At 49.7% G+C, this 25702-nt stretch overlaps 1 protein-coding gene across 1 annotated transcript in view; it reads right to left on the bottom strand.

The window, feature by feature from the left end:
* Nucleotides 1–5117: 5117 nt before the first annotated feature.
* Nucleotides 5118–25702, bottom strand: part of CD81 (CD81 molecule) — a 31418-nt gene continuing 10833 nt past the window's right edge. Inside the window, exons 2-8 of the mRNA XM_084264198.1 lie at nucleotides 25212–25326; nucleotides 13266–13363; nucleotides 10234–10308; nucleotides 7496–7603; nucleotides 6507–6608; nucleotides 6086–6175; nucleotides 5118–5385 (exon numbers count right to left, since the gene is read on the bottom strand). Coding sequence (XP_084120324.1) covers nucleotides 5323–5385; nucleotides 6086–6175; nucleotides 6507–6608; nucleotides 7496–7603; nucleotides 10234–10308; nucleotides 13266–13363; nucleotides 25212–25326 — 651 coding nt within the window. The 3' untranslated portion in view covers nucleotides 5118–5322. The remainder of the gene's footprint in view (nucleotides 5386–6085; nucleotides 6176–6506; nucleotides 6609–7495; nucleotides 7604–10233; nucleotides 10309–13265; nucleotides 13364–25211; nucleotides 25327–25702) is intronic.

Raw genomic sequence — 25702 nt, 5'->3', positions numbered from 1 at the left:
CTTTCCTCTAGAGAAACCTCTGCCATAAACAGCTTGGGCACAGGAGAGCTGGCTGTTTTCTTTCCCCTCCTGTGGGAGTATTACAAATCTTGGTTAGAATTTAGTTGACCTCTTATTAGGGAATGGACATAAACAATTTATACTTGTTAGTAAGGAACAATTAGGCAAATTGCTGCTTACAACTCAAATATCCCACAACAGCCTTCCAAAACAGCTCGCCAAAGCAAAAAACACCTCCAGAACTTCTCATTGGAAACAACCTAGAGGTTTTGGGTTGGAAAATAATTCCCCTGGAAAAAACCCCAACTTGGTCTCACTTAGAAAAATTCATGCTCGTGTTTTTCTTTTGTGAAAAAGATTCCATAATCATTCCTAGGAATCATGAGTCCACAGCAAGGTCTCCAGTGACTTTCCAAGTCCTTTAGACCTCTGGAGAAAAATGTTTAAGGGAAGCGTGAGCCAGGGTTGTCAGTGCAATATGAGAACAAGCAGACTGCAGCCGTTCCACCCACCCTTTCCCCTCACAGTTTATCCGCGTGGCCTCACATGCTCCTACGCAGCAGGACTACTATTTTCCGAGAATAACCTGTATCTTCCCGTAGCAGCACCTTAAAGGGGCCTCGTTTGCCCCGTTCTCTCTCAGGATCTCAGCTCATCTGTTTCGAGCCCACTCAGACCTGATGTCCAGAGGGGACTGCATTTCGCCGAGGAAGGTTTGAGATCCCAGCTATGCTTCCAGGCCAAGCTCCCAAGACACACTCCCTGGATGCCAAATATGCACAGTGCATCGCCAGTTTGTTTCCACTATCATTTCTCCCCCAGTTGAACGCTAGCCTGAGTCTGACAGTGACTCATATCAGCTTAATCCTAGCTCCAGAGGCAGGAATAATGTTATCCCCATCTGGAACGACCCCACAGCATCACAACGCAAATGTTTTAAGGCACAAAGCAAAGAAATGGGAAACCACCTAGAAGGTCAGCTAAGGACTATGTTCCCTGCAGCCCAAATTTTGCTTGAATACAAGAATGAGACAATCCTGTTCCCTTGGAAGACGTGGCAGAAACCTGTACACGACGGAAAGAAACAGGATCTGCCAGTACATTGTTAAAAATCCACTAACAAGGGGGTTTGCTTTGTTTCTTTTTTATTGTTTTTGAATATAACTTTTTGTTTTTCTTTCCAGAAGTCTTTATGTCCGACTCCATTAACATTCAGGTAAACAAGTGAAAGAACAACAGATGGGCATGATCTTGTAGCACGGGCACAGGCGCTGGGAGCAGGGCTGGCCTTTCTTTGCAGAAGCTGGACATGGCTCTCCCTCAGCCCGGCATTCCCTCCCTCTCCGTACCGGCACAGGCGATGGCTGGCGGCCACCGCAGGACATCCGTCTTTCAAATGCAGCGAGACGTCCAAGAAAGGGCAGAGAAAGGCAGGCAGTTGTGGGATCACAGCGCTTGGCCTCCCCCCTTGCGCTCAAGCTGGGCTCTCCCCTGATGGTGCAGAGGGGCAGGCGGTAGCAGCAGCGTGGCGTTAACCAGACCTTCCACAAAAATCGGAGTAGTCCCAGGCCAGATGGCAGCAGAGGGCATTTTGGGCCATTTTCGGTCACTTCTGAAGCCCCTTAACCATGCTTGATACCCCCACCACAGCCCCTCAGTTCTGCAATCCACATTAGCTCCCCGCAGCTATGCCCCCCTTCCCTTGGCATAGGGAAGGAGAGAGGGGGACACAATTGCAGCAGCCACCACTGCTAGCAAGCAGCCGTTCTGCCTTCCCTCAGCACCATTCTGGATCCGTCCCCAGCCTGCCTGCAGTCCCCCCTCCCAGAAGCTGGAAAGCCCCATGCTGTCGAAGCCTGGTTCACAAAGCATACTGGTGTTAAGGTTAACTGGTTGTAAAACTGCAGCGTTTCTTCACACTATGCACACTATGAGAAATGTTTATTAAATTGATTTTTGTTTCTTTTTTTTTTTTTTAAAAAAAAAAAGGCAGAAAGAAGTTAAACACACTGCTTTGTGGCATGCTCCACAGTATGAAAAAAATCCCAAGCATTCAGTTAAGCTGTCAGCAGCTCTGTTTGACCTTTCCATGCGGTCTTTAAACTTAGACCTGGACAGATGACTCTCCTCTTCCCCACCAGCCTCCTTCCTCCTCCCTGCCTCAGGTCACAGCCATTTTCTCAGCTGTCAGTAGTGCCAGGAGGATGCTTCCCTGAAGAGGGAGGGGTTTCTATTTGCAGCCCACAATTTCATCCTTAGTTTGTTTTTGTGGAGGGGAGCAGGGCAGGGCCCCATGTTGGCACACAAACATGCAGGTGTGCAGGGGAGAGTTTGAGACAGGCAAGGGGTCCTATCCAGTCATTTTTTCCCCTTCACCTCAGCCAGGTTTAGGACCACCCGACTGGCAGAGAGCCTGGTCACTTTTGGATCCTGAGCGCTTGCAACATGGCAAGTGTCCTCAGCCCTTCTGCTCCCCATCTAGTTTGTTTTAACTCAGGTCCATCTTCACAAGAGGCAGGACTAGAGGAAACCAAACTGAATGCGCTTTTCCTGTGAGGGTTTCTCAGCTACTTCACTGTACTTAAGCATAACAGTTCCTCTCTGTCCCTCTTCTCACAGAGCTTACCCCTCTCGCTACAAGGGACTCTCAACTAGTTAAGTCTAAAGAAAGCATTACCCTCTCCCTGCAAAACTCTGTCTGCTACCTCCCACGACATTCCCAGCCCCTGGCCTTTCCCCTCCTGCAGCACCTTTCTTGCAGCAGCTGCAGGGACAGGAGGTGGATGGCAGAGCTCCCCACAGTGACAAGCCACCTCTGACATGAGCCAAAGAGCAAGTCAGAGCCTGCGTGGGACACGGTCTGAGCAAAGATCTTGCTCTTCCTCCTCCCGCTGCTGTCAGACTCTGTCTCTGAGTATCACTCTCCCCCAGTCGCTCCTGCCTGGGCCAACCCAGACCCCTAAAGCTACAGCATCCAAGGACACATCTGACCTGCATCAAGACCCAATCCATCTTCAAACAGAGCTCCAGCTACAACACAGCATCAACTGAATACTGAACAATATCAAAAATACAGTATAAGGAAAGAAAACAGAACTGAAACGCTTAATGGCATATTTATACACATTTATCAACAGTCAACAAAAAGGCGGCAAGTTACACATCCATTCTGTATGCTGACAGTCCTGATGCATGTATATGTAAACACATGCTTGGTTGATGCATATATATGTAGCCACATAACAGAGTAGATGACCTGAAGGAGCTATGCTGAGGAGCAGGGGGAGGGGTTTGCCTACTGCAAAACTTCGTCTCATTCTCAATGTGCACAACGTGGACATTCAGGGCAGTGTTGCTTTAAGGCTATTTCTAAGGCTGAATCTTTTCTTGTCCAACCCCTCAAACCGTTCTCTTGATGTACTTCCTCCTCTTACCCAGCACAACTTGACATTATATATATATATATTTACCTATATACTTTTAAAAGGCCCTATATTCTTAAAGGTGGGAAGAGGAAGGGGGGCAGGGAGTGGAAGGGGAGAAAAGCCTCTGAATGGGTCAGTTTGCCCCAGTGCAGGAATCTCCTATCCTGTGTAGTGGACAAGATACCAGTTTAAAGTGATAGGAGGTCTTCCTCCTTATCCGATCTGGAGCTCTTTGTTGCAACACAGGGGGAGAGCACAATAGTTTCTGAAATTCAGAAGTAATTCCTGATGTGGGGAAGGTGATCACTAGTTTCCACTTCTCCCCTTACCTACTTTGAGATGGCAGAGAGCTGACAGATACTATCATTTCCAGCTCAAGTGCCTGTACAGCTAAGGAAAAGGCTTTGCTTAAAAATATATATCTACAGAACTATACATATAGATCATCTTTTTAGAGACACTCTGATTTTATTACATAGCTCCTGGGTCACTCTCCCCCCCCTCTATCTACACGGTAACCAAGTGGTGTACAACAGAAGCCAAACACATCGAATTGGCAATCAAAGCTCACCAGGTCGCCAGATAGTGTTTCAACTGGTGCGATCGAGAGATCCTGAATTCTCTTGCTTTGGTAAGCCAATCTCCTGCCATTGATGTAACTGGAAATGGAAGGTCTTGAAGATAAACTACTTCTTCTTTTTTTTTTTTCCCCTCCAAAATTGGGTTATGACAATTTCCCAGCAATGCTACAGTGTGTGACAATATGCTCTGAGCAAGAAAAATTTCATTGAATGGGTGATTGATGCAAAGATGAAATTTTAAACATGTATGCATATGGCTGGGGAACACCCAAGCGTCATCCTGCAATATACAAATGCAAGATTTCTAAGATTAAGGACTTTTTTTTTTTAAGTTTTCTTCTTTTTTTCCAGTATCATTTGCATACAAGCATTAGCTTAACAGTGGAAACTTAGTACAGAACTAGACTCTTCCAAAAACATACATCTATAAAGAAACATTGAAGAAGGTTAAAAAAGTTACTTAAATTTCAGTTTGTTATATTTGAAAAACTGGAGCTAAATTCACTCCCAGCCACTGACCCTTTAATGTAACGAATCAGTGGAAATGAGCCAATTTATAAAGTCATAGCCCCAAGAAAAAACAAAAGGGAAAAAAAAAAAAAACCACAAAAAGACAAAAACATCCCAAACTCTTCAGAGTACAAAAATTTAAGCGTGATTTCTGTTAAGGACTGACCTGGTGATACAAACCAGTCAGGGAGGAACAACACACTGGCGCTTCCCCGGGACGCATCGCACCCAGGCGACGGAGGCTGTTTCCTCTCCTCTCTCCCAGGCTTTGGGCAATCAACCAGGCTTCCCTACAGACAGCTTGGAAATGCCAGGGAGTTGGGGTGACAGTAGGAAAAGATGAGTACAAGCGAACAAAAATGCTAAATCCTGCTTCAGCATCCTATTACGCATATTAAAAAAAAGTCAGTGTCGAAAAAGAGAGTAAAAACCAAGGCAAAGTTTTCTGCTAACAGGCTGCAGCCTTCTCCTTTGTACATCTTCCACCAACGTTGTTTCTGAGTTAACAGGGGTGGGGAAGGGGGAAGAAGGACTTGATCTCCTGTGACAGCAGCTTTCCCCATCACACAAAACTGATGTGTAACTAACTCAGCCACAAGGATACGGGAAAGTATTATTTATTTAAAAAAAAAAAAAAAAGTACTTCAAAATAAAAAATGATTAAGTACTGCATGGTAATATTGGAAGTATATATACATAGTTTTCTTTGTCTTTTGTTGAAATGTCTCCTGGTCACTTGGTAGCACTTGGGATCCTCTCTAGCGCCGTCCACCCTGCACCCCCTTTCCCTCCCCGGCTCTCACGGCTCAGTAGACAGAGCTGTTCCTTATGCCACAGCACAGCACCATGCTCAGGATCATTTCGAAGATCTGTCAGGAGACACAGGGGCACCAGTGAGGCACCAACCCGTACGACATGGGAGCTCCCCCCTGTCCCAAGGTCCCCCCACTGTGTGTACACACACTCATGACAGAGATAAGGGCAGAGATACTCTGTCTTCACTGCTGTTTTTATTAGGAGTTGGCCAATTTGGGATATTATGTTCTCCCCTCTCTTGCTGGCAGCAGTGGTGGTATGTTGCAAGCCCCCCAGCTACGCAGCAACTGCTCTGAGATTCCTTTGGCATCAAAGTTCAGCCTTTGCACAGGCACTGGGTTACTAGCCCATGCCACCCACTGCTCACTGGGGAGCAAACCCCACTGTGGCAAAGAAAGCAAATCCCCTCCCATTGCAGACCCCAGTGACAAAACAGTGACCTGAAAAACAAGCAGTTTTGGAGGCAGTGAGGAGGGTTGACAATCCTCTGCCCTTCTGGACAGGGTTGCAGGTGCTCCTGCTCTGCTGCACTCTCCAGGCACCTGCCCTAATGTCCTGACTCCATAGGGGGATGACAAAGCCCTTGGTCTCACATCCCAGAGCAGCTGGAGTGCAGAGAGCCAGCACTGCATGCTGAGCCACAGGGGCATCCAGAGGAAAGGGACAGATCCAGCCCAAATGGAACAGGACTGGGGCACCCCAAGGCAGCTCTTCTCATTCCCCAACAGCAGGAAGCTCTGCAGTCACACTTACCATTATCACGGCGACCACGATGGCAGCGATGCCGATCAGGTACAGCTTCCCAGAGAACAGCTCGTCAATTTTTTTGTGGCAGCTCGGGGGCTGAAGCAGAGAAGCACACCGATCTGTTAGAGAGCCTGCTTTCCCCTCACCCACCCTCAGCAACGCAGGTCTGCTTCTCCCTGGTCCACTCACATTCCTGGATCCCAGCTCTAGGACTTCCCACCAGACTTGACCCATCTGTGCCTGACAGCCCCATCAAACAAGAACAGCAAAGGCAGAGCAGACAGGAACCTTCAACATACCTCTAACACCATCCCAAAATTAAATGAAATCTCTACCCTTTATCCAATTCCCAGTTAATCCCCAAATTTCCCTGGCAGATGGGGTTTCCTTGGAGGAGCCGTGCTGAGCAAAGAGCAACTGTGCCTACCTCATGTAAGAAGTCCGAGATGAGGTCCTTCCTTGGGCACAAATCTTTTTTCCACAGAAGATTGTTAATTCCTATTGGGTTATCAGGACCACAGCAGTCCAGCTACATGGAAAGAGGAAACCACAACAGAAAAACAGCATTATCAGACAGCACACACTCATGCAGCGTTCTCCCCACCATTAAACATCCTCGAAGCCAACCAATACTGAGAAGGCATCTTGGAGGGGGAAACAAAGGCGGGGGGATGGCGGAATAACTCTCCAAGTTTTATGTTTTTCTTTTCCGTGCAGATTCTTGCTACAATAATCCCAGACAGGTCTGGCATTAGTATCCTGAGATTTTGTTTCCTGCTGAGCAGAGGAAGCACTGGGATCGGTTCCTCAGAGCGACATTTTTCTTATGCTGAGTTTTACTTAAATTGGGGGTGCTGAGGTAAAGGAAAAGCAACTTAATTAGCGCTTAGGCCAGGCTTCCCAGCACCGCGTGAGAGGGCGCAACTCTGTTTCTTGACATATAAAAAAGCAAACACAACAGGGTAAGACCTGCGTGTACCATGACCTGCTTTAGATCCTGCTTTTCCCATTCATTTTCCTGACCCTGATTTTCAGTTCTCTTCTCTCCCACATTCTCATATTTTCTGACTTCAACAAAGTCCTACAGAGAGAAGATTTCTGCATAGAGCTTGGAAAGCAAGCAGGAAAATCCCAGTGCTGAGATTATATTTGATCCAGTTTACTCCTACGCATCAAAAAAATCCAATGCTGCCTTCATTGCCTGCCTGAGGAGGACTTGCAGTTTGAATTATGTCCTCTGCTTTGGCAGGGAGGGGTGGTTTATGTACAGCAACAGTCGCTCCCCACCACTCAGCCACTGACAAACCGCAGGCAGAAGTTAACCAGGCATGATTCCCAGCACCCAGGATCTGCCCATCAGCAGCTTTTTGACCGACTGCACAAGCAGAGCACGCAGCGAGACCCAGGACATCTTACCGTTTCATGGAAGGTCTTCACTACAGCTTTCCCATTGTTCATCTCTGCTTCTCCCATGAGCGCTTGCTGAAACGCCTGATCATAGAACTGCTTCACATCTTTGGCTATCTGGGAAAGACAGGGGAACAACTCCCTTTTAGCCAGAGCAGGAAGGAGGAAACCCATCCTGCAGATGTGCCTGAGAGGGACAGGTTCCCTCCAAAGGCACTCACAAGTAGATGAGCAGCATTTAAATAGATCTGGATCCAAATTATTTGCACGGGTGCATAAAAAAAAGACCTGTCTGTCATAAGGCTCGAGTCCCTCCAGCTGCAGCGTGGTAAGAGCAGCAAATACCAAGACCCTCATCCACCAGCCAATAATACCCAAGTGCCCCATGAGCTCTTTCTAGCAGGCAGAGACAGCCAGAGCCTGGAGGGTGAACCGCAAGACCTGAGATGTGCTGTTGTGCTCAGGGATGCAGAAACGGCTTGTTCTGATCCACCCAACACGCAGAGACAGAGCAATGCACTTCCCACCATGGCGGCAGAGGCTGGACATGCTGGGGATGTCAGGAGGACGTGAGGGGCACAAGCAAGGTCAGCTGTAGGTATGGGCACTGCAGCTCACTGTCTGGCTCAGAGGGGATGGCAGGAATTTGGGAGACACTACACAGGCATCTTGTTTGTCCGAGAAGCTCAGGTGCTTTTAGATGGATGTCAAACTCTATTTGGGTCCCTCCCTGAAGCTGGGCACTCCAGTCTTGTAAATGGTTTTATGAGAAGTCTCCTCTGTACTCTAGCCCTGCCACCTTGGCTGGTAAACTGCAGCCACCCAAGGGGGTCTGCTCCACAATGTGGAAAACCCCTTGTTTTTAGGGAAAACAGCCCTCCAATAACTTGGGAGAGATGGATGAAAGGAGCATATGCAAGAGAAGCACATGAAAAAAAAAAACCCAAGCAAGTATGACAGGGAAAATGCTTTCTAGAACATCTGCTCTTGGCAGTGCAGGCTGGATTAGCACAGGAAAAAAGAAACTGCAGCAAGAGGCAGCATGATTTCAATTATCCCAGCATTTCTCTGTCACTGCTAGAAAAAAGTTTGCTTTGGAGGGTGACGTTCTCCAAACAAACAATTTGAGTCTGGTACAATGGGGAGGGAAAAAAAAAATCATGCTACTTCTTGCCTCCCCATCCTGTATTTAATGCATCTCTAAGGTGGCAGGCTGAGGGAGAAACATCCTCCAGCTTCATGGAAGAGCATCCTATGTGACAGGAGATGACCTTCCCTCCCAAGGGGCTGCAAACCAAGGTGGAATGGAGTCCCTCCCTGCCAGGAGCAGCTCTTGGTGGCTGGGATTCATTCAGCGCTTCCCTCCCAAGCCAGATCACCCCCGAGATGCCCCTGACTGAGGCGAGGAGAAGCAAGCTGCCTGCCTTGGGAGGGGGGACTTCCAAACAACCCACTCATCATCATGGCTGCAAGAGCAGCTGAGGCCAACAGGCTGCCATCACTCATTTTAAACTGCAAAACTGATTTTACGTGGCTGAGGTCATCACTCTTGTATTAGCAAATTCTGAACTTTATGCTTTGATGGCCAAACGCGTGGAGGGCAACAGCCATGGGGTCCTCCCTTACTCAGGCTACACGTTTTGGACTCGAATCAGGATTCACAAACTAACATCTGCAGGAGGCACAGCCCCTCAGCAAAGGTTAATTAGCTCACCAAAGTTGCTAGGAAACAGCACCCTTCCTGCCTAATAATACATTTAGCCATGGAAGAGTAAGAGTTTATTCCGGTGAAGTCATCCTCTCTTTGGTGAATGACTTCGAGGGTGTTTCCATTCACAGCTGAGCTAGTCATCTGTGGCCTACCAGCATGTGAAAGCTGAGCAGGGCACCACCTACTTACACAGCTGACTTAGTAGTAAACACATTTCCTACTCTGCCAGAGTCTCTCCTTGGCTTTGAGTAGAAGCTGTACCATTCTCCCCTCCACACCCTCGATGGCGAAGTGATCAGCACCCAGCCTGCTACTTGCTGCAGCGTGGCCATGGTTGCTGTGCATTCAGTTTTGCTCTTTGAGACCAAACTCTGCACGTGTGACCGTAGGGAAGGGAAGGTGAGCAGAAAGGGAAGGTGGAAAGCTGAAAATTTTCAATCCTACCCTTTAGCTAACACCTCCTCCTGCCATATGACCTCATCCAAGCAGTCCCTAGCAGGTGCCTGGCACAGACACGATTTCTACCCCTCACGCGTGCGCAAGCTCAGCCCTTGCAGAGTTGCATCCCAGAGTGGGTGATATGACACCATCAAAGAGCAATCCCATTAATGCCAACCCAGGCTCTCCCCAGACGGTATTCCCTCCCTTCAGGGCCACATGACTGGGTTTGTGCTTTGGCTCTTTAGTACCTAGGATGTGCAGATGGCTTCCCTTCATGACTTCATCTGTGAATCAGCTCACACCGTGACTGCCAGTGTGGCAGCAAGGAGGAGACCCAAGCGCGACAGGGCTATTTTTATTCCAGACATTGCACTATATACCGTAAGGGGCAGCTGCTACCATCAACTGCTCACATTTAAAGTTCATCAGCTGGGCCCAAGAGGAGTTAGGCAACCTGCCCGGATCACATGGCTAATGCAAACCCCCGTGACTCAGGCTGGGAGCCGCTTACGAGCAAACCAGCTCATGCCGGGATCTGCTGGGGCTCTGCCCCAGCCTCCCAGGAACACAAGCACAGGTTTTGGAGTCATCTTACTTGGTCTTTGTTGACAAATCCCCAAATTCCAGCTGCAACTTCACAGGCAAACAGGATCACCAGACAAGTGAAGAACTGCAAAGACAAATCAAGAGACGGACGCTTAATGAATCTGGCTAGGAGCAAAAGCTTGTAAAAATTTAGGTAGGTAGAGCGGCACCTCTACTGATGGAGGAGACCAGAGCAAACACACTGACTTCAAATCATATTGTGTCATACACACGCTTAGCCCAAACACATATTCTTAGAGTTCTTCAGATGCCACCCCACATCCAGTATTCCCACTGGGATGGCTGAATGGGTACCAGCAGCGCCTTTCCCACACAGGGGCTGTCAGGGATGAGGATGCCCGGTACACCTAAAGGCACATTGGTCCTCTTCATGCATCTGCAGGACCATCCAGACAAGCTTCTTGCTCCACCACAGATACTCTGAGGACAGGAATTGCCAGTGCAGGGTTAAAAGCACATTTCAGCTGCTGAGGAGCTGCGGGGAGTCGGGGTGTGATTTATGGCCAGTTCTCTTGGCATCCACAGCCCTGCAAGGCTACTGCAGTTTTTTGCATAAATACCAACACTGATGTTTTCCCACAGTCCCACCCTGCTCGTGCAATTCCAGCATTCCTCCCTGCCACCACCACCCCCTCCCCCCACCCAAAGCCTTCCCTCCATCTTTCTGTTCAGATCCCAGAACATGTTATGACAGTGCCATAGACTGGACATGGGGAGCTGTAAAGCTTATACATCAGAGGCAAGTGAGAAGGCACAGACAGGCAGCCACACACAGCCAACATTACCTCTGTGACAACATCACCCTCAGTGACTTCTTCCTGGGAAAAGCCCCAAACTAGGAAAGTTGTCATGGCATTAAAGAAGCAAAAGAGGTGAATGTAGTCAGGGGAAGAAAAAAAAGAATCACAACATGGGGTGGGACAACAGCCCCTGGCTCCTGGGCAGTCTCTGTTCCAGACACATTCAGGGCGTCTTCTTCAACAACAAATGCCATGACCTGTCTCTCATGTGCAAGAGCAAAGGTCTATCACCAGAATGGAAACAGGACTATTGACCAGACAGCAGGAAAGGACTTCCGACATCCATGAACAACCAAAGGCTATTTAAACACCTATCTATCCCTGATTTTCCAAGAACGTCTTTGGGGGATTGGGCCCCACATCCCCCCACCAAGGAATGACATTGCCCTAAACTATGGGCACAATGCCAACGTAATTCTCTGGTTAAGCACTAGGGCTCACTCTTGCAGAGGTTACCCTCCAGCAAAGGATGGCTCATTTATCCCAGGTATGAAGGTACCACTTCCTGCAGACAGTTCTGTAAACTGGCTGCAAAACACTAGAGATGAAGCTTGATGCTATGGAAACACAATGATGTTCCTGGCCAGGTGGCCAGACATGCCTCCTGGGGAACAAACTCTGCTCCAAGCGAAGCGGTTGTCTCCTGGCTTCCTCACACCTTGCTGTTCAGCTTCCAGCTTCTGACACGGGATTTTGATAGCATGGAGCTTTCTGGTACTTTCCCCTTTTGCAGTATGCCCATAGCCACTCCATCAGCTGGCTGCAGGAAAGGGGAGAGCGTCTGCTTCCCTGCAACACCCTGAGGAATGCTGCCTGGAAATGTCCTTGGAGCACAGGTGGAAGCCTTGGCCTGCGGGAAGCGGCATCATGAAGTGTTTCCAGCCTGCTCTTGGCAAGCCAAGGTGTGATCAAACACGAGCAGCACATGGCAGCTAGAGCTGCTAATTTCAGCCACAGCAGCCGGTTTCCCTGTCAGGGCTCAGGTACCTTGTACCATGTGCCCTTCTAATCCTCTTTCAAAATTCAAGAGGCAGTGAGGAGTAATTCACGTTCTGTAATCGCTTGTGTTAACAAAACCCCAAAATAATCCGAAGCTGCCAGACCTCACCACGACAACCCCCCGTCATAGCACCAGCTCCTCCTTTTCTCAGCAGCAGTGTTAATGCCCGCAAACTCCTACTGACAGCCAGAAGCTCTCATCCACCGACATTCAGAAGTGCTTTACAAAAGCTGGTGAGAAGCACCCCCTTCTTACTGGGGAACAAGCACCTAGACACGAAACCATCTGCGGGAGCGAGGGAAAGCGGCTCCATTTCCTCTGTCCCAGCTGAATCCACACCCGTGAGTCACTGAACCACCACCAAGATTCTTCCTTCCAGCCCGCGGAAGCCAAGCGCTGCAAAGCCCTTCCAGTATTTCTTCCAGTATTTCTTTTTGTGATGTTTTACCCCCTCTCTATTTCTTTTTTTTTTTTTTTTTTGCACTGAGTTTAAAGCTGAACCACATGTGAGGACTTGCTTTAAATAAATGGGTCTCCCTTACCCCCAAGGCAAAGGCTTTTGGTGTGGCTACAGTTTATATAATTAAGCTCATCCCGTGCCAGGAATCCTGAGCTGCTGCCTCACATCAAGGACGCCTGTAGCACTTCAGTAATGGATTTTCCAGGATGTACCTAGATGTCCTTGCTAAGTTATTGTGGGAAATCTTGCTGTTTCCTTGCCCAAACAGATAAAAATAGTAAATGATTCCTTAAAAGAACTGGAATCGCCACAGGCAGCTTTGAAACAGAGCAAAAGGGGGAGCTGAAGGGGACATCAGGTAAGAAAAAGGGTTTAGTGGTGTTTGGTAAGACGGCCAGATACTGGGGGAATAAAAGCAGGGGGAATTGCACATATAACAGAGAAGATGAATCTCCCAGAATCCTCCTGTTCACACCTCTTCTGCTGTGCTGCTGCCTTCAGCCTCCGTCCTGCAGCCGAGCAGAAGCTGGAACTTGCAGCATGCCTGCCTGCTCAGCCAGAGCTCCAGCAGGTGTGGCAGCAATGCCCACAGCCAAACATTGCTGCCTTGCTCCGTGCAGAGGCCCAGCTACTTCCCACCTACGTGCTCAAGCGTCCTCCCGGCCCCATTCATTGCAGAAGTCTCCAGGCATGGATGCACGCACGCTGCCCGGGAGGGGCCTCACGGTGCCAAGCAGCATCCAAAGCTTTGTGTCTCTCACCGTTCCCAGAAGGCACTGAGACTCCTGAATAGCGCCGTAGCATCCCAGGAATCCCACGAACATCATGACAGCTCCGACTGCGATCAGGATGTAGATTCCTGCAAGGGAAAGAGACAGAGGTGAGCATGCTACCACAGAGCTTCGTGCGGCAGCGTGGCAGTGCCTGGCCACATGTGCTGGCTCCCAGAGCGGCTAATTACAGTACACATAATTAAGGCCTAGGAGATACAAGTAGAGGTGGCAGCAGGTATAGTAGAACTTACATGAGTCAGATCTCAAAGCAACTGAAGCTGCTAACAGCAGAACTTTAAAAACCCCATCACCCCCAAAGTGAGAGCAGAGAACTTGAGCGACAACGGGACGCAGCAGGCAAGGCAAAGGCTTTACAGTGCCCTCAAGCTGCACTGCAGGGCTTCCCATGGCATGCATTCTGTTTGAAATATTTAAGCAAAGGACATGAAAATGATTAGTGAGCGCATATTTTTAAATAAACAATAAGGCATATGGTTTATTTATATTGAACATCATAAGAGTATTTACCCAGCTAACATTTTAAAGATGGACAGGCCACAAAACTGAGGGAAAAGCACTGCTTAAGTGTCCCATTCAATACAATCTGTCTTTTGTTTGTTACAGGTTCTTCTACGGAGAAGAACGCATGTTTTACTTCAACTTTTTAAATCTGTACAGTCAACTTACTCCATAGCTAGTTCAAAGCTTGGAAACTAGGTATTAGGAGGGCACAGAAAACAGAGGAATGGAAGGGTTTTTTTTCATCCAGGAAACAAGAGCGTGGCTCAAGGCTCAGGTCTGCTGCTGCTAGTAATCACCATTGCCTCACCAACCATGAGATTGGTGAGACCACAGGGATGACTTGGCCAAAATGGTAGAGCTCAGTCTCCTTTTCCAAACCCCAGAGCTTTCTCCTGGCACATGCCGTATGTTCAGCGCAGTTTTGGTTAACTAATATTTTCAAGTGTTGTGGTTCTACCATTTTAATAAGCGTATCTTAGCTTCCACTCGAAAGCAGTTTGACACAAGATAATCAAATAAATAATTACAAATGAGACAAGACCACAGTCACCATTTCTAACCGACACCAAAGAAGAAAAAAAGAATAATCATATGTGGGGCATCCCAGAAGTAACAGCAATACAGTGAATCATGCTAGCGCTTGGGAGACGTATCACTGCAATTAAATGTTTTCTTTTGCTCAGAGTCAAAATGTTTTTATAGTTATTAATCAGCCTGTCAACTCTCCTTTAGATACAGCACTGAAGTATAAACACAGCTCGAGATTAAATCTGCCTGTACATGGTCGACATGTTTAAGGTTTTTCTTATCTTTGTAGCTTTTAAACAATCTTCTGATAATTAAAGCACAAAGTGTAAAGGGTATGAGCTGAGAGCAGAGCTAAGCCAAGGCAAACCCTTCTCTAAAAAACCCCAGATACATAACAACAGCCTCCACTTGTTTAAAATCCCCTTAGGGGTAAGTCAAACTTGGAAAAGGGTCAACTTCAGCTCCTGCTTCTTCCCTCTCTACAACAAAAGTCACCAGCACCCAAACAATGCAAGGGCCAACTCGGCGAGAGGTGGCAATGGAAACGCGGCCCCAACAGCCCAGCGCTGGGACCCTCTGGATGGGTTTCTCACCAGCACCACGCTCACACAATGCCTCCTGCTATATTTAGGTGTCACAGGAGGGAGGAAGCCAGCTGCAGGGGAAGCGCCGGCACAATGGAGCATGCTGACCCTGCAGGAAGACCCTCGTCACAAAACCTGACGATCTTTGTGGCCGGTGACACCAACATCCTCACGACAACATTGCCAGCAGAAGGAGGGGAAGAAAAAAAAACCCAACCCCCCCACACCCCAGGAGTTGAACCCCTGATGGGTATCAAAGGGGCTTCAGCAGCATCCCGTGGCCAGAAAAACCCAAATGGCAGTTGGGCTGCTGAAGCCCCTGAAGAGGGGACAGGTCACGTCCCCGCTTGAAGGTGCAAAGGGAAGGGAAAGACAAGCAGAAGAAACCCTGCAGGAGAGTTTCTTGGAAAGGACGGGCCAGCAGTTAAAGTGTGGCGGGCCTGTCTGACCTAGTATTAGGTGATTTTATCCAAGCAGTTGGAGATGGCACGGACTGGAGGGACCAGTGGTGTCAGCGGGTGGAGAGCCAGCGTGGCGAGCTGCGGGATAGGGTGTGCACGGGAAGAGGGGCCCCAAAGGGACTGGAGGTGACGGGAAGGCAGGAGCACATCCTGCAAAGGGAAGGTTGTCTGCTGGATGCCTGCCAAGCTCCAGAGAGCTACATAACTGCTGTTTCAAGGAGAAAAACGTATCAGTAGGGGTCTCTCAAAAAACACTCTCTCTGTCACCAGAACCTGCTAACACCCAAGTACCAGCACTCATCACTCCGGCTTGTACCAGTGATGCTGCTGGTTTAGGTTTTCAACCCAAACCACATCATTTTTTTCCATCTTATAGCCTTAGGTGGCTCCACGGGAGAGCCTTCATTACAAGTCCTTCTGGGAAAATCAACTTCCTCATCCCTGTCTGCGGCAGCTTCTCACTTCTCCTATGTTAGGAGAGATGGAACTGGGCTGGGGGCAAGTCATCTCAACATCTACAAAGTCACCAATTGTGCTAATCACCTTGGTTGATGGGTAATAAGCAGATGTAGCCCATCTGGAGACCAAGCAGAATGATGCTGCAGGGATCCCAATGACCAAGTCACTCCCACAGATGGTCAGAAGATTTTATTCTCAAATTCTTCAAATTAAACACTGCAGAAAACTTCCAGGCTGAACAAATTTAGGCAGGAGATCACAGAATCACAGAGCAGCCCAGGCTGGAAGGGACCTTAAAAGATCATCTGGTATAAGCTTTTGTGAGAAATGGAGCCTACATGATACTATCCAGCACCCTGTCCAATTACACCTCAAATCCTCCAGCAATGGGCGCTCTACCATGACCCTGTGGAGCTTGTTCCAGTGAATGATTGTTCTCACTGTAAAAATTTTAAAAAGTCTTTCTTATATTGAGATCATCAGAAGAACATAAAGAGCTGCTGGCAGCTCGGAAAGATTTGCTCTGAAACCTAAGAGATAAAAGCCCAGTGAGAACCTCAGCTGATGGAAGAAACTAAAAAGGAACAGAGACATTTGCCAATTTATAGAGGTCTTCCAGAGGCCTCTGTACTTCCTTCTTGCTGGGATTTGTGCAGCCTTGAAAAAAAAAAAAGTCCAAAACCAAGTCCGACCTGCTGAACTCCCACCCCAGACAAGGCTGTGAAGACCTTGGACAGATGAGCAAGGTCCCAGCTTCGTGCTTCTCTACCCACTTGTGCTTTGCCAACTCCTCCCCAGAGCCAGTGCCGCTGTCAAGCAAGCAAACGGCAAGGTGAAAAGGAGGGAAGAGAGGATGATGTGCACTGAATGCTGTTTCCTGACCGGAGCTCAGTGGATGCAACCAGTGGGGTGGGAGCAGCAGGAAAGCACAACCAGGCAGGGGAGAGCGCTGGCAATGACCGGCCTGAACTCTGAAAATCACAAAAACCCTGGAAGGCTTTTGGGATAAAGGCCAGCTTCATTCCTCAGCACAAACAAGTGGCCGTTACGGAGTCGCCTTATGCTAGCGAGGGCCAGAGCCCTGCAGCCTCCTGGGAGGCAACAGAGCAGGACTCTGCCCCGGAGCTTATTTGAAAACAAGCACAAAATATTCAATGCAACAACGGAGTCTCGTACAATGAGCGCTAGCAGCATTTCTCCACAGAAATACCATGCTGAAGGCTGCAAAAGCAAAGACAACCAAAGCGCCCAACCACACACTTTGGATGGTGCCTGCTTTCCAACACCCACCCTGAGGGGCCAGGCGTGGGTCTCTGCCTCCAGCCAGGGTGCCAGGCAGCTGAGGGGCTGTTCCACAGCAGTCACAGCCCAGATGGGAACAACCAAGCCCTTTTCCCAGAACACAGCCGGACACATCTTAGCTTTCATTCCTGGCAGACAGCAAGGATGACAGCCGTGGTCTGGGGCTCCACATCTGTGAGCGAGGCACCTGTCATCCCCATCCTGAATGGCACATTATGTCTTAAAGCCAGGGGAGACTTCCCCCAGCCCAAGCTTCCTCACCATCTAAGGATCAGAGCTGGAATTAACTCCTGCTAGCCTGTCCTGAGTGAGAAACTCTTCCCTGGAGCAGCATCCACTACTTCAGGGCTCCGCCCGAAGCGGGACATTTCCACGTAAGCAAGGCTCCATCTGCCTTTCACATGCCACATCTCAGCTTGTTTGTACTGCTGCTCTCCCAGGGGTTTTCAAACAAGAAATGCTGTTTGCCATTAAAAAAATGGAATCAAAGAGGTATAAAATGCAAACCATAGTGCCTACAGACAGGGGGAGATAACTTGAGGAACAGCCAGAGCTGCAGCAACAGGTACTGCGAGCAAAATCTTAGTACCAACACGCCTCCACATCCCTAAGCAGCGTCACAGAGTGATTTCTAACCCTACGACACAATTCTCCGGATAAGGCAATAGTAAACACGATTGCCAAAGCTGCCAAGTGTGTAACCAGCCGCCTACAGAAGTGAGCTGTGAGCCTCAGGACCTGTAGCTTGGAGCTGGGGAAGGCACAGTAGGACACGTAGGGGTGGGTGCTGTCAAGACTGCCTGGAGTCCTCCGTCTTCCTTTTCAGATGAAGCCTTCAAACGGAAAGCTTCAGGAAAGACACTAGCCAGTTTTAGTTTCGGCTCCTCGTTGCAGAGAGATTCAGCGTCCTGTCTGAATTCAGAGCACAGCAACCACGACCAGATCTCTTTACTCAGAGCATCAGGATGGAATACATCAGAAAAAGAAGCAGCAATGGACCAAACATTATCCCCATTCCCCAACACAATCACGGCACGTGCAGTAGCTGTAGCAACCTCCTAAAGCTGTAGCCCGATGGAAAGCCCCTGAACGTCAGGCTCAGGAGATGGGCAGTCACTGAGCATGTCTCTCTAGATGGTGTTGGGGGGAAAAGAAAAAGCAGCCAAGAGCGCAGCTCACGCAGGTGATACAGGACGGAGGGCCCTCTGCCTCAGGACCAGGTAGGAAGCAGGATGCCCAGTCCTGGGAGCAGGGAAGGGAGATAAAAAGGAAGTATTCAGCATCAGTACTTCCTCTGGCATTAAAGCAGCATACATAGTGGTGCCTGCAGGGTTGTGAACCCCATGTCCTCTCCCTGTGGAGAAGTTTAAAAAAAAAAGTAAAAAAAAAAATTAGAAAAAACAAACTTTAAAAAATAGAAATAATGAAAAATAAAAGGAGGAACATGCACAGCAGAGTCCCTCTAAAACAAGCAGGGAGTGGTCCATCCCTAGCCAGCCCTCCCCCTGTGCCCCACCATCCCCATCAGAGATGCCGTGCAGTTCCAGGCATGGGCACTCCCGGGCAGCACCCTACCTCTCCCCCATTTCGCTCCTTTCCCAGCAGCTTTAACTCTTTAAGCTAATGGAAGCCAGTCTCTTCCCCTAGGTCACCACAGCAATGTTTCCAAAAGACAAAAAAACCCACAAAACCCCAAACCAACCAAACCCTGTAGCACCACACCAGGCTTCCCAGGAAGCTCAGACAGCTCCCCACACCATGCCTGCCCCCTGCCCCCCGTGGGATGTGCTTTAAAAAGGGGCTGAGAACAGAGTGAAAAGAGATTCCTGTGTTTACTGTCCCAGCAGACGGGTGCTCGGGGTGGGGGGGGGGGGGGGTTGTGACACACACGCTGCACATCCAAGAGTTTTGCAGGCCTTGTAGGGAGGGCAGGCGGGCTGTGGTGCCTACCCCGCTGTGGGTCCTGGCCTGGAGACGCTGAACACGACGGGGCTCATCACCAGCCCTGCTGCAGGGAAGGGTGGGGCCATCAGAGGTTGCCAGAATAAAGATTCCTTCCTACACCGCACCACAAAGCCTGGAAGAACACCCTCTCTGTAGGAAGAACTCCTGACCATGACATCCCCAAGCCACAAAGAAGCACAAGATACAGGCAGGGAATGGAAAGTCCCTCCAGGATGGGTTGGGAGCGGGAAAGTGGTGGCTGCCCCAGCCAGCAAGGGAGGGTCTCCTGGACATTTTTGTCTAACTGCTCAGTGGAATTGGCCCATCAGTGCTTTTTTGGAAGTGGAGTGGAAGAGAGGGGGTAGAAAATCAGAGGGTTTTGCTGGAAGACGACAACTGGGAAGCCCCTCTGTTCCTCTCCAGCCCCCCTTTCCCAAGAAAAACATTGCTGCTCCGCAGCTGCTAATGACTTCCAGATGGAGCAACAGTGTCGCAAAGCATGGAGCGCTCTCCTGGGGCTGCATGGCTCACATGGGGAGATAAAAGGCTGTACATGCTTGCCCTTGTCTGCAAGAACAAGGCAAGAAGGAAGCAAAGGACACACCTCTGTCAGAAAAGCAAAGAGGAGGTGGAGAAAACCCCAAACAATGTCCTTGTCGGCACACCCGTACCCAAACAGACTCCATGCAGAGATGCTACGTTCAGATTTCTTCTTTTCTGCCTACCCCAGAGATGCTGGAAGGAGGCTTTAGTTTTGTAACATCAACATGCCCTCCAGAGCAGGGTGGAGGCCTACTGCGTGTCTGCAGGACTGGGACAGACAATGGTGACGCAGCACAGGAGACCCAGGCTGGACACGCTGGCTCATTCTCTTTTGCCTCAGCCTACAATACTTCTAGAGATCAGTAAGTGCCCTGGGGTCTCCCTGACCACCCACAGAGCTCAAATCTCACCCAAGGATTTCTTGTGAACTTTGCATGTGTAAACACGTGTCAGGCCTTCAGGCCTTCAAAGGAAAGCTGTCGAAGCTACAGGTTTAAACGGCTCTGAAGAGCAAGAAACCACCTTGGGCACAGGTCCCCATGGCACAGCCAACAGGAGGGGACAGAGGAGGACAACTACACTATTGGTAGTTGGGTAGATCTGAATCCCAAATAATCCAAAGGCACCAGTTTAGAGCCTTAATTCATAACCAATTTGAGTCTGCAGAGTAAATGAGTCCCAGAGGGTTGCCATGAAGGTAGACTGAATTACAATGAAACACAAGTTGCTTTTCTAAAATAAATTGAATTCCACGATAAGAATACACACACAGAGGATGGTTTGCATTGTCAGCTATATTGTGCAAGCCAGTATCGACAAAGTGTTTTTCCTCAAAACTATTATTTTTAAAAGCGCTGATGCTGTGTGCATCCTCTGAGATCGCTGTAGTGCCTCACACCAAGGCGGGAAAAAACCCGCTAGAGTTTATTCCAGGACCTGGAGCCCAGGGTTCCTGGGCTCTTCTCTAGCCCTTTCAGAACAAGCTTTGCCAAGGATTTGCTGTTGAGTCTAACCCCACCATATACAGAAGCTGACACTGCCTTTGAGAGATGCCTAGTATTCCTGTAGGGGTGGGGACAAAGATGGGAGCATGAAGAGAAACCAAGGCCTCCCCATTGCTCATGGCAGGTCCATACTCATTGTAGCACTCCTGGCTTCCAGAGCCTTTGCACCACACCAGAGCTCTGCGCAACAAGCCCACACTTCTGAATCCCTGGACATCACTGTGGTTTATCCAAGGCAGTCCTGAGAAGGCTAATTAAGACAAAACCTGCTGTTAGGCATAGAAGGGCAGGCTCCTCCATGACTGCTTAGCCAATGCCAGTCTGTCTGGATGATGTGCTGGAATGCTCTGCACTGATGGCCACATCTGGGACCCATGGTAAGAGGGACTGAAGTATCTTCACGTGCTGCAGGGGCAGCAGGCAAGCCCGAGAGAAGCTCAGGCAGGTGCCCTGATCCCTACCCACATATATGCTGCTGCTCTGCAGTCCCTCCTCTCCATGAGGGTCTGACCCCCCCTGAGGCCAGCAAAGCCTTATGACAATACTTCCAAAATTCCTGAGGACACCCACAGGAGGTTGCCAGCAAGGGCCACTGTGCCGACTTCAAGGACAAGCGTGCAGATACGACTGCAGTTCAACTCAAATGTTCATGCGTTTGTGAGAAAGACTTCAAAGCATCCCTGTGCTTTCTGGCCCATTTCTTCCAGCCCCGTCTGCTTGAAAAGCAGCTTGAACTCATTTCCAGGGCAGAAATCATTATCCTGGATTGTATTTGTACGGAACAGGACGGAGAAAAGTCTGTGATTCACCTCGTTAGAGAGCCTGCGTTCCCATTAGCCAGTCTCCCCTCCAGCACTACTGCAGCACACTGCTTCACAGGCATGCTATTAACGTTAAAATTAGCCCAAATCCATTGCTGCCCCCAGCCACCCCCTACCCCCTCCACATACCCCCCTCCCCCACACCCTAGGCTTTGCTGCCTGGTCTGCTTGGGGAGTGGATCCACAATCATCAGCCTAGTTGCCAAAGGAAAAAAAAATCCATGATAACAAAACCCCCACACAAATAATGAAATCAAAACCTGTTGCATCTGTTGGGGATGCGGGGAAAGGGCGTGTCAGCGGCAGCCTTGGTGGCTCGGTTTAACCCACCACTGTATGCCTGTCCAGATCCTTACACCCCTCCCAAGGGGTCCTGATGCCACTGCACCCTGGGGAAGGGACACTGCCCACCAGAGGATTTACTAATAAACCACAAAAAACCCTAAACAGAATCCAAACCAACCTCCCTCCACTCCAAAGCTACATGGAAAACCGCACCCCAGCTCCAGGTGCCTTTGCACTCTTCCTCCCCGCTGGCCCCACTCCCAGGGCCGAGCTAATTAGAGCCACAGGTCATGTCGCCCTGTCCCTCACTGTGAGCAGCTGGATGCACATTTCCTATTTTGGATCTGGAGGGCGAGAGTGAAGCGGAGACCGCCCGGCCACCACGCTCCGCTCCTGGCTGGGCAGCTTCAGGAAAGCAAGGGAAGGGCAGGCAGCAGGGATGAGCACCTGACAATGCTCCCAGCACACCGGCAGCCAAGCCAGGGGGAAATGTGAAATCCAGGGGTGGTGATTTAAGGCAAACGAGAACCGTGGCTTTTGTCCCCACCCTCCTGAAATAATTTCACCTGCAGCGGCTATCTCTGGCATCACACAACCAAATCCTTGAAAGATGGGGATCCTGACATTACCCTGTCCTATCTTCACTACCATCCCACCGAGACAAGGCAAAAGCAGTAAATCAATCCAGGGTCACTTCCCTCTTCAGGATCCCCAGGGGCTCTCAAAGTCAGTGATACCACAGCACCAACTTACTACAGAGAGATCAGAATGCTCAAGTTTGTACTGGTGTCCGCAGAGACAGACCAGCTCAGCCTTTTCCCACAGGTTCTCATAACTCCTTGAATCACAGTTTTGTTCTTCCTAAAAGTGGTGCTTCAGTGCAGAGTCAATAAATATCCAAGGTAACTGGCTGTTAGCACCCAACTTATCTGTGCCTCTACCTATCTTGACGGGATGTTTCCTGACCTTTCAACATTTCATCCTCCAGACACAGAGTTAAGCCAGTGCAAGAGGCAAGGAGGATTTTAGTTTTGCACCTACAAATAAATGCATGTTTTCCCTTGTAGTCACAAAAGCACTGAATGACGGTGCTCCAGCTATCCCCATTCCTGTTTCTGCTTGGTCTTTACAGTGCTGAAGCAGTTAACTTGCCATGTGCTGAAGCGTTGGCGCCACAGCCAACATGGAAGTGCCAAAAGCCAAGACTGCAACAAGTGGTTAGGGGATCAGATGGTTTAGGAGCCACGCTGAGGAAAAGCCCACAAACAAGAGCTCGTTTCATACCCTCCCAAGACAGCCCCACGAAACAACTCGTTGGATGCAATGCCAAAGTGCCGGGGCGAGGGGGTGGTGGTACTGCTTGCAGGAAACCCCAAGCCCAGGAGCTCCCTCCTCATGGGCTGGACAGGTGAGTCCTGTGCCTGCAGGGGTTGCAGGAGTGGCTGCCTGCGACCATCCAGCTGCAGGGGAAGCTTAGAGCAAGGGCTGCTCCTCTCCTCCTACTCCAGTGTGTAACTGGACCATTTCCTTCCCCAGCAGCTCCCCCCTTCGCCAGCAGCAAACTCTGCATGGGAGAGGAAGGAAGCCCAATCCGTGAATGGGGGCTGCAACCAAGAGACTTGGGCACCATCAGCTCACCATGGTGAAAATCTCTCCCCAAAGAGAGCTATCCTGGTAGCTGCCCTGGTCCCCACATCCTCCTCCTCCCACTTCCCCACTGCCATCAAATCCAACCCACTGACTGGCTGCGCTATCTTTCCTCTCCTGTAGCACAGACATGCTGGGAAAAATGGCTTAACAAATCAGCTTTAACTTTGGGACAGGGGAAAGGACACAAACTAGGAGACACAAAACCACCACTTTCTCCATTCCTCCTCATCACTGAGTACAAACATCATGGTGCAAGTCTTCTGCCTCTGACAGTTTTTATTGCCTCCCCCTGTCCTACAGCACCACAGCAAAGCTTGTCTGGCCTTTGAAAGCCTCCTGACAGATGCCAGGGCCAGCACCCCACACCAAAAGCAGTTTGTAGGGGGAGGGGGGAACCAACAAAAAAAAAAAACCAAACAGCTCCAGAAGCTCCCAAAGAAAGAACATCATGCGTATGTTGGATGCCAGAGGAGAAAAAGAAGGGAGTATCAATTGTGGAGGGAAAACAAAACTAAATAAAAAAGTGGAAAAAAGGAAAAGCAAAAAGAAATCCCAGCCTTCAGACTCCAGAGGGCTGGCTGGGAGAGGCAGCAGCTGAAAGAAATGCTCTGCTATTATTACTGCATGGAAATTACAGCTGCCAGAAGGAATCCAGGCCGATCGGTTGCTGAATATAACTTTAAAAAGACAGCCAGCCTCAAATCATGAGCGTCAGAAAGCCAGCGTGGTGGGGAGACCTGCAGTCCGCTCCCCATTGTCTTCTAAACAGCAAAGGCTGAGGACAAGGACAAAACGGAAAGGGGTGAAAGAGAGGGAAGCACTGGGTCCTCGCTCTCCAGGTCACTCCGGTTTTAGGAGAAATTTGTTAACCAGGGAGACATCCGTTGTCAGCCCCCAGCAGGAAAGAGGTGTTTGGGATGGTTCCTGGAGAGAGTTTAATTTCTTAAGAGGTCCCATTTCTCTTTTTAAAATTGAAAGCCTACAACGCAGAATTGCTCTGAATGCAGCTCTGGGTGTGAGGGGGAAGACAGCAAAGGAGGAAAACCCACCACTATTTACAGAGCAAGCATCTACTGCACAGACAGGGAGAGGACTCAGGGATGCTGTTTCGTGGGCGAGCAGGGAAAACCAAAGGAAAACCCCTCCCAGAAAGTAATTTCAGGCACAGGTGAGAAGAGGACACTGGATGAGATGGGTCCTCGCCCTGGTAGCCTGCACTCCAAGCCAGCCCTTCCTGCAAGCCACTCCCTGCATCCACAGGGGATTGCTGGGGAATAGGGCAAAAATAGGGGGGTTGATCTCACAGCAAGCCCATGTGCTGTCAGATTAATAAAAAACATGCTAAGCTTAACTGTTACACACAGAGGCTCCACCTGCCCCTCCTGGGAACACAAGTCACAAGCTTGCCAAACTTCACCTTCCACTGCCAGCCGCTCTGTCGGCTACTTTTACATCCCTTTGGACAGGAAACAAGACACGCTTCCAAGAAGACCTCCCCCCCTTCCCAAAAACGTACTCCAGCAGCAGGGGGGGGGAGAGATGGGGGACTGCAGCAGAAAATAGCACTGGAGAAAACCCACTACCCCCTAACACGTCCTTTCACGCTTTTAGCTGCCGTGACTTTGGATTCTGCACGTGGGCCATGGCCAACAGGCAAAGAAAGCTTTGACTGGCATGACAGGAGTGATTTTGGGGAGCACATGGGGAGCAGGAGGTATTTTTAGTCTGACCTCCTTGCTGCTCACCCAGAGCTTTCCTCCCCGCTTTCGGGCACGCTGCCATCCCCCTCCCAGGGCATGACACCCACGCAGCATCCCCCAGAGCTACTTACCGACATAGAAGGTGTTGGGGGCCTGCTTGTCCCCCAGCTGCAGGTAGAGGATGTTGGTTGTCTGCGAGTCATGCCGGAGCCACAAGGCCACTCCCAGGATGATGCCTCCGGCCAGCTGGGGAGAAAGCAGAGGGAAGCAGGTGTTACCCACTGCTCCGGCCGCACCACCCAGCGCGGCCATTTTCAGGCAGGGGCAGACGGCTTGCTCTTCACCTTTCTGCAAACTCTCATGCACTTTGTTCACATACAAGAACACCCTTCCCAACCACCGTCCCACGTCTGCAGTGTTCTTTACACCCCGTGCCACTTGAGTCACACAATTCTCCCCTGCTTTACAAGAAGACCCATCAACTCTGGGGACGTGCAAAGCCCTTTCCAGTCCTTGCTGGCGATTTCTTTCCTATTAAGGCGGAAGGCTCAGCTTCACCCAAGCAGCACGAGATGTGCGACTGAGGCTTTTAAGAGTTTTTCAATGGAAGGCAGGATCAGCC

Source organism: Gallinula chloropus (assembly GCF_964237585.1).
Source record: "Gallinula chloropus genome assembly, chromosome: 4".
In the NCBI taxonomy this organism is placed as follows: domain Eukaryota; kingdom Metazoa; phylum Chordata; class Aves; order Gruiformes; family Rallidae; genus Gallinula; species Gallinula chloropus.
The sequence above is the reverse complement of the archived record's forward strand: the minus strand, read 5'-3'. Positions and strand labels throughout refer to the sequence as shown.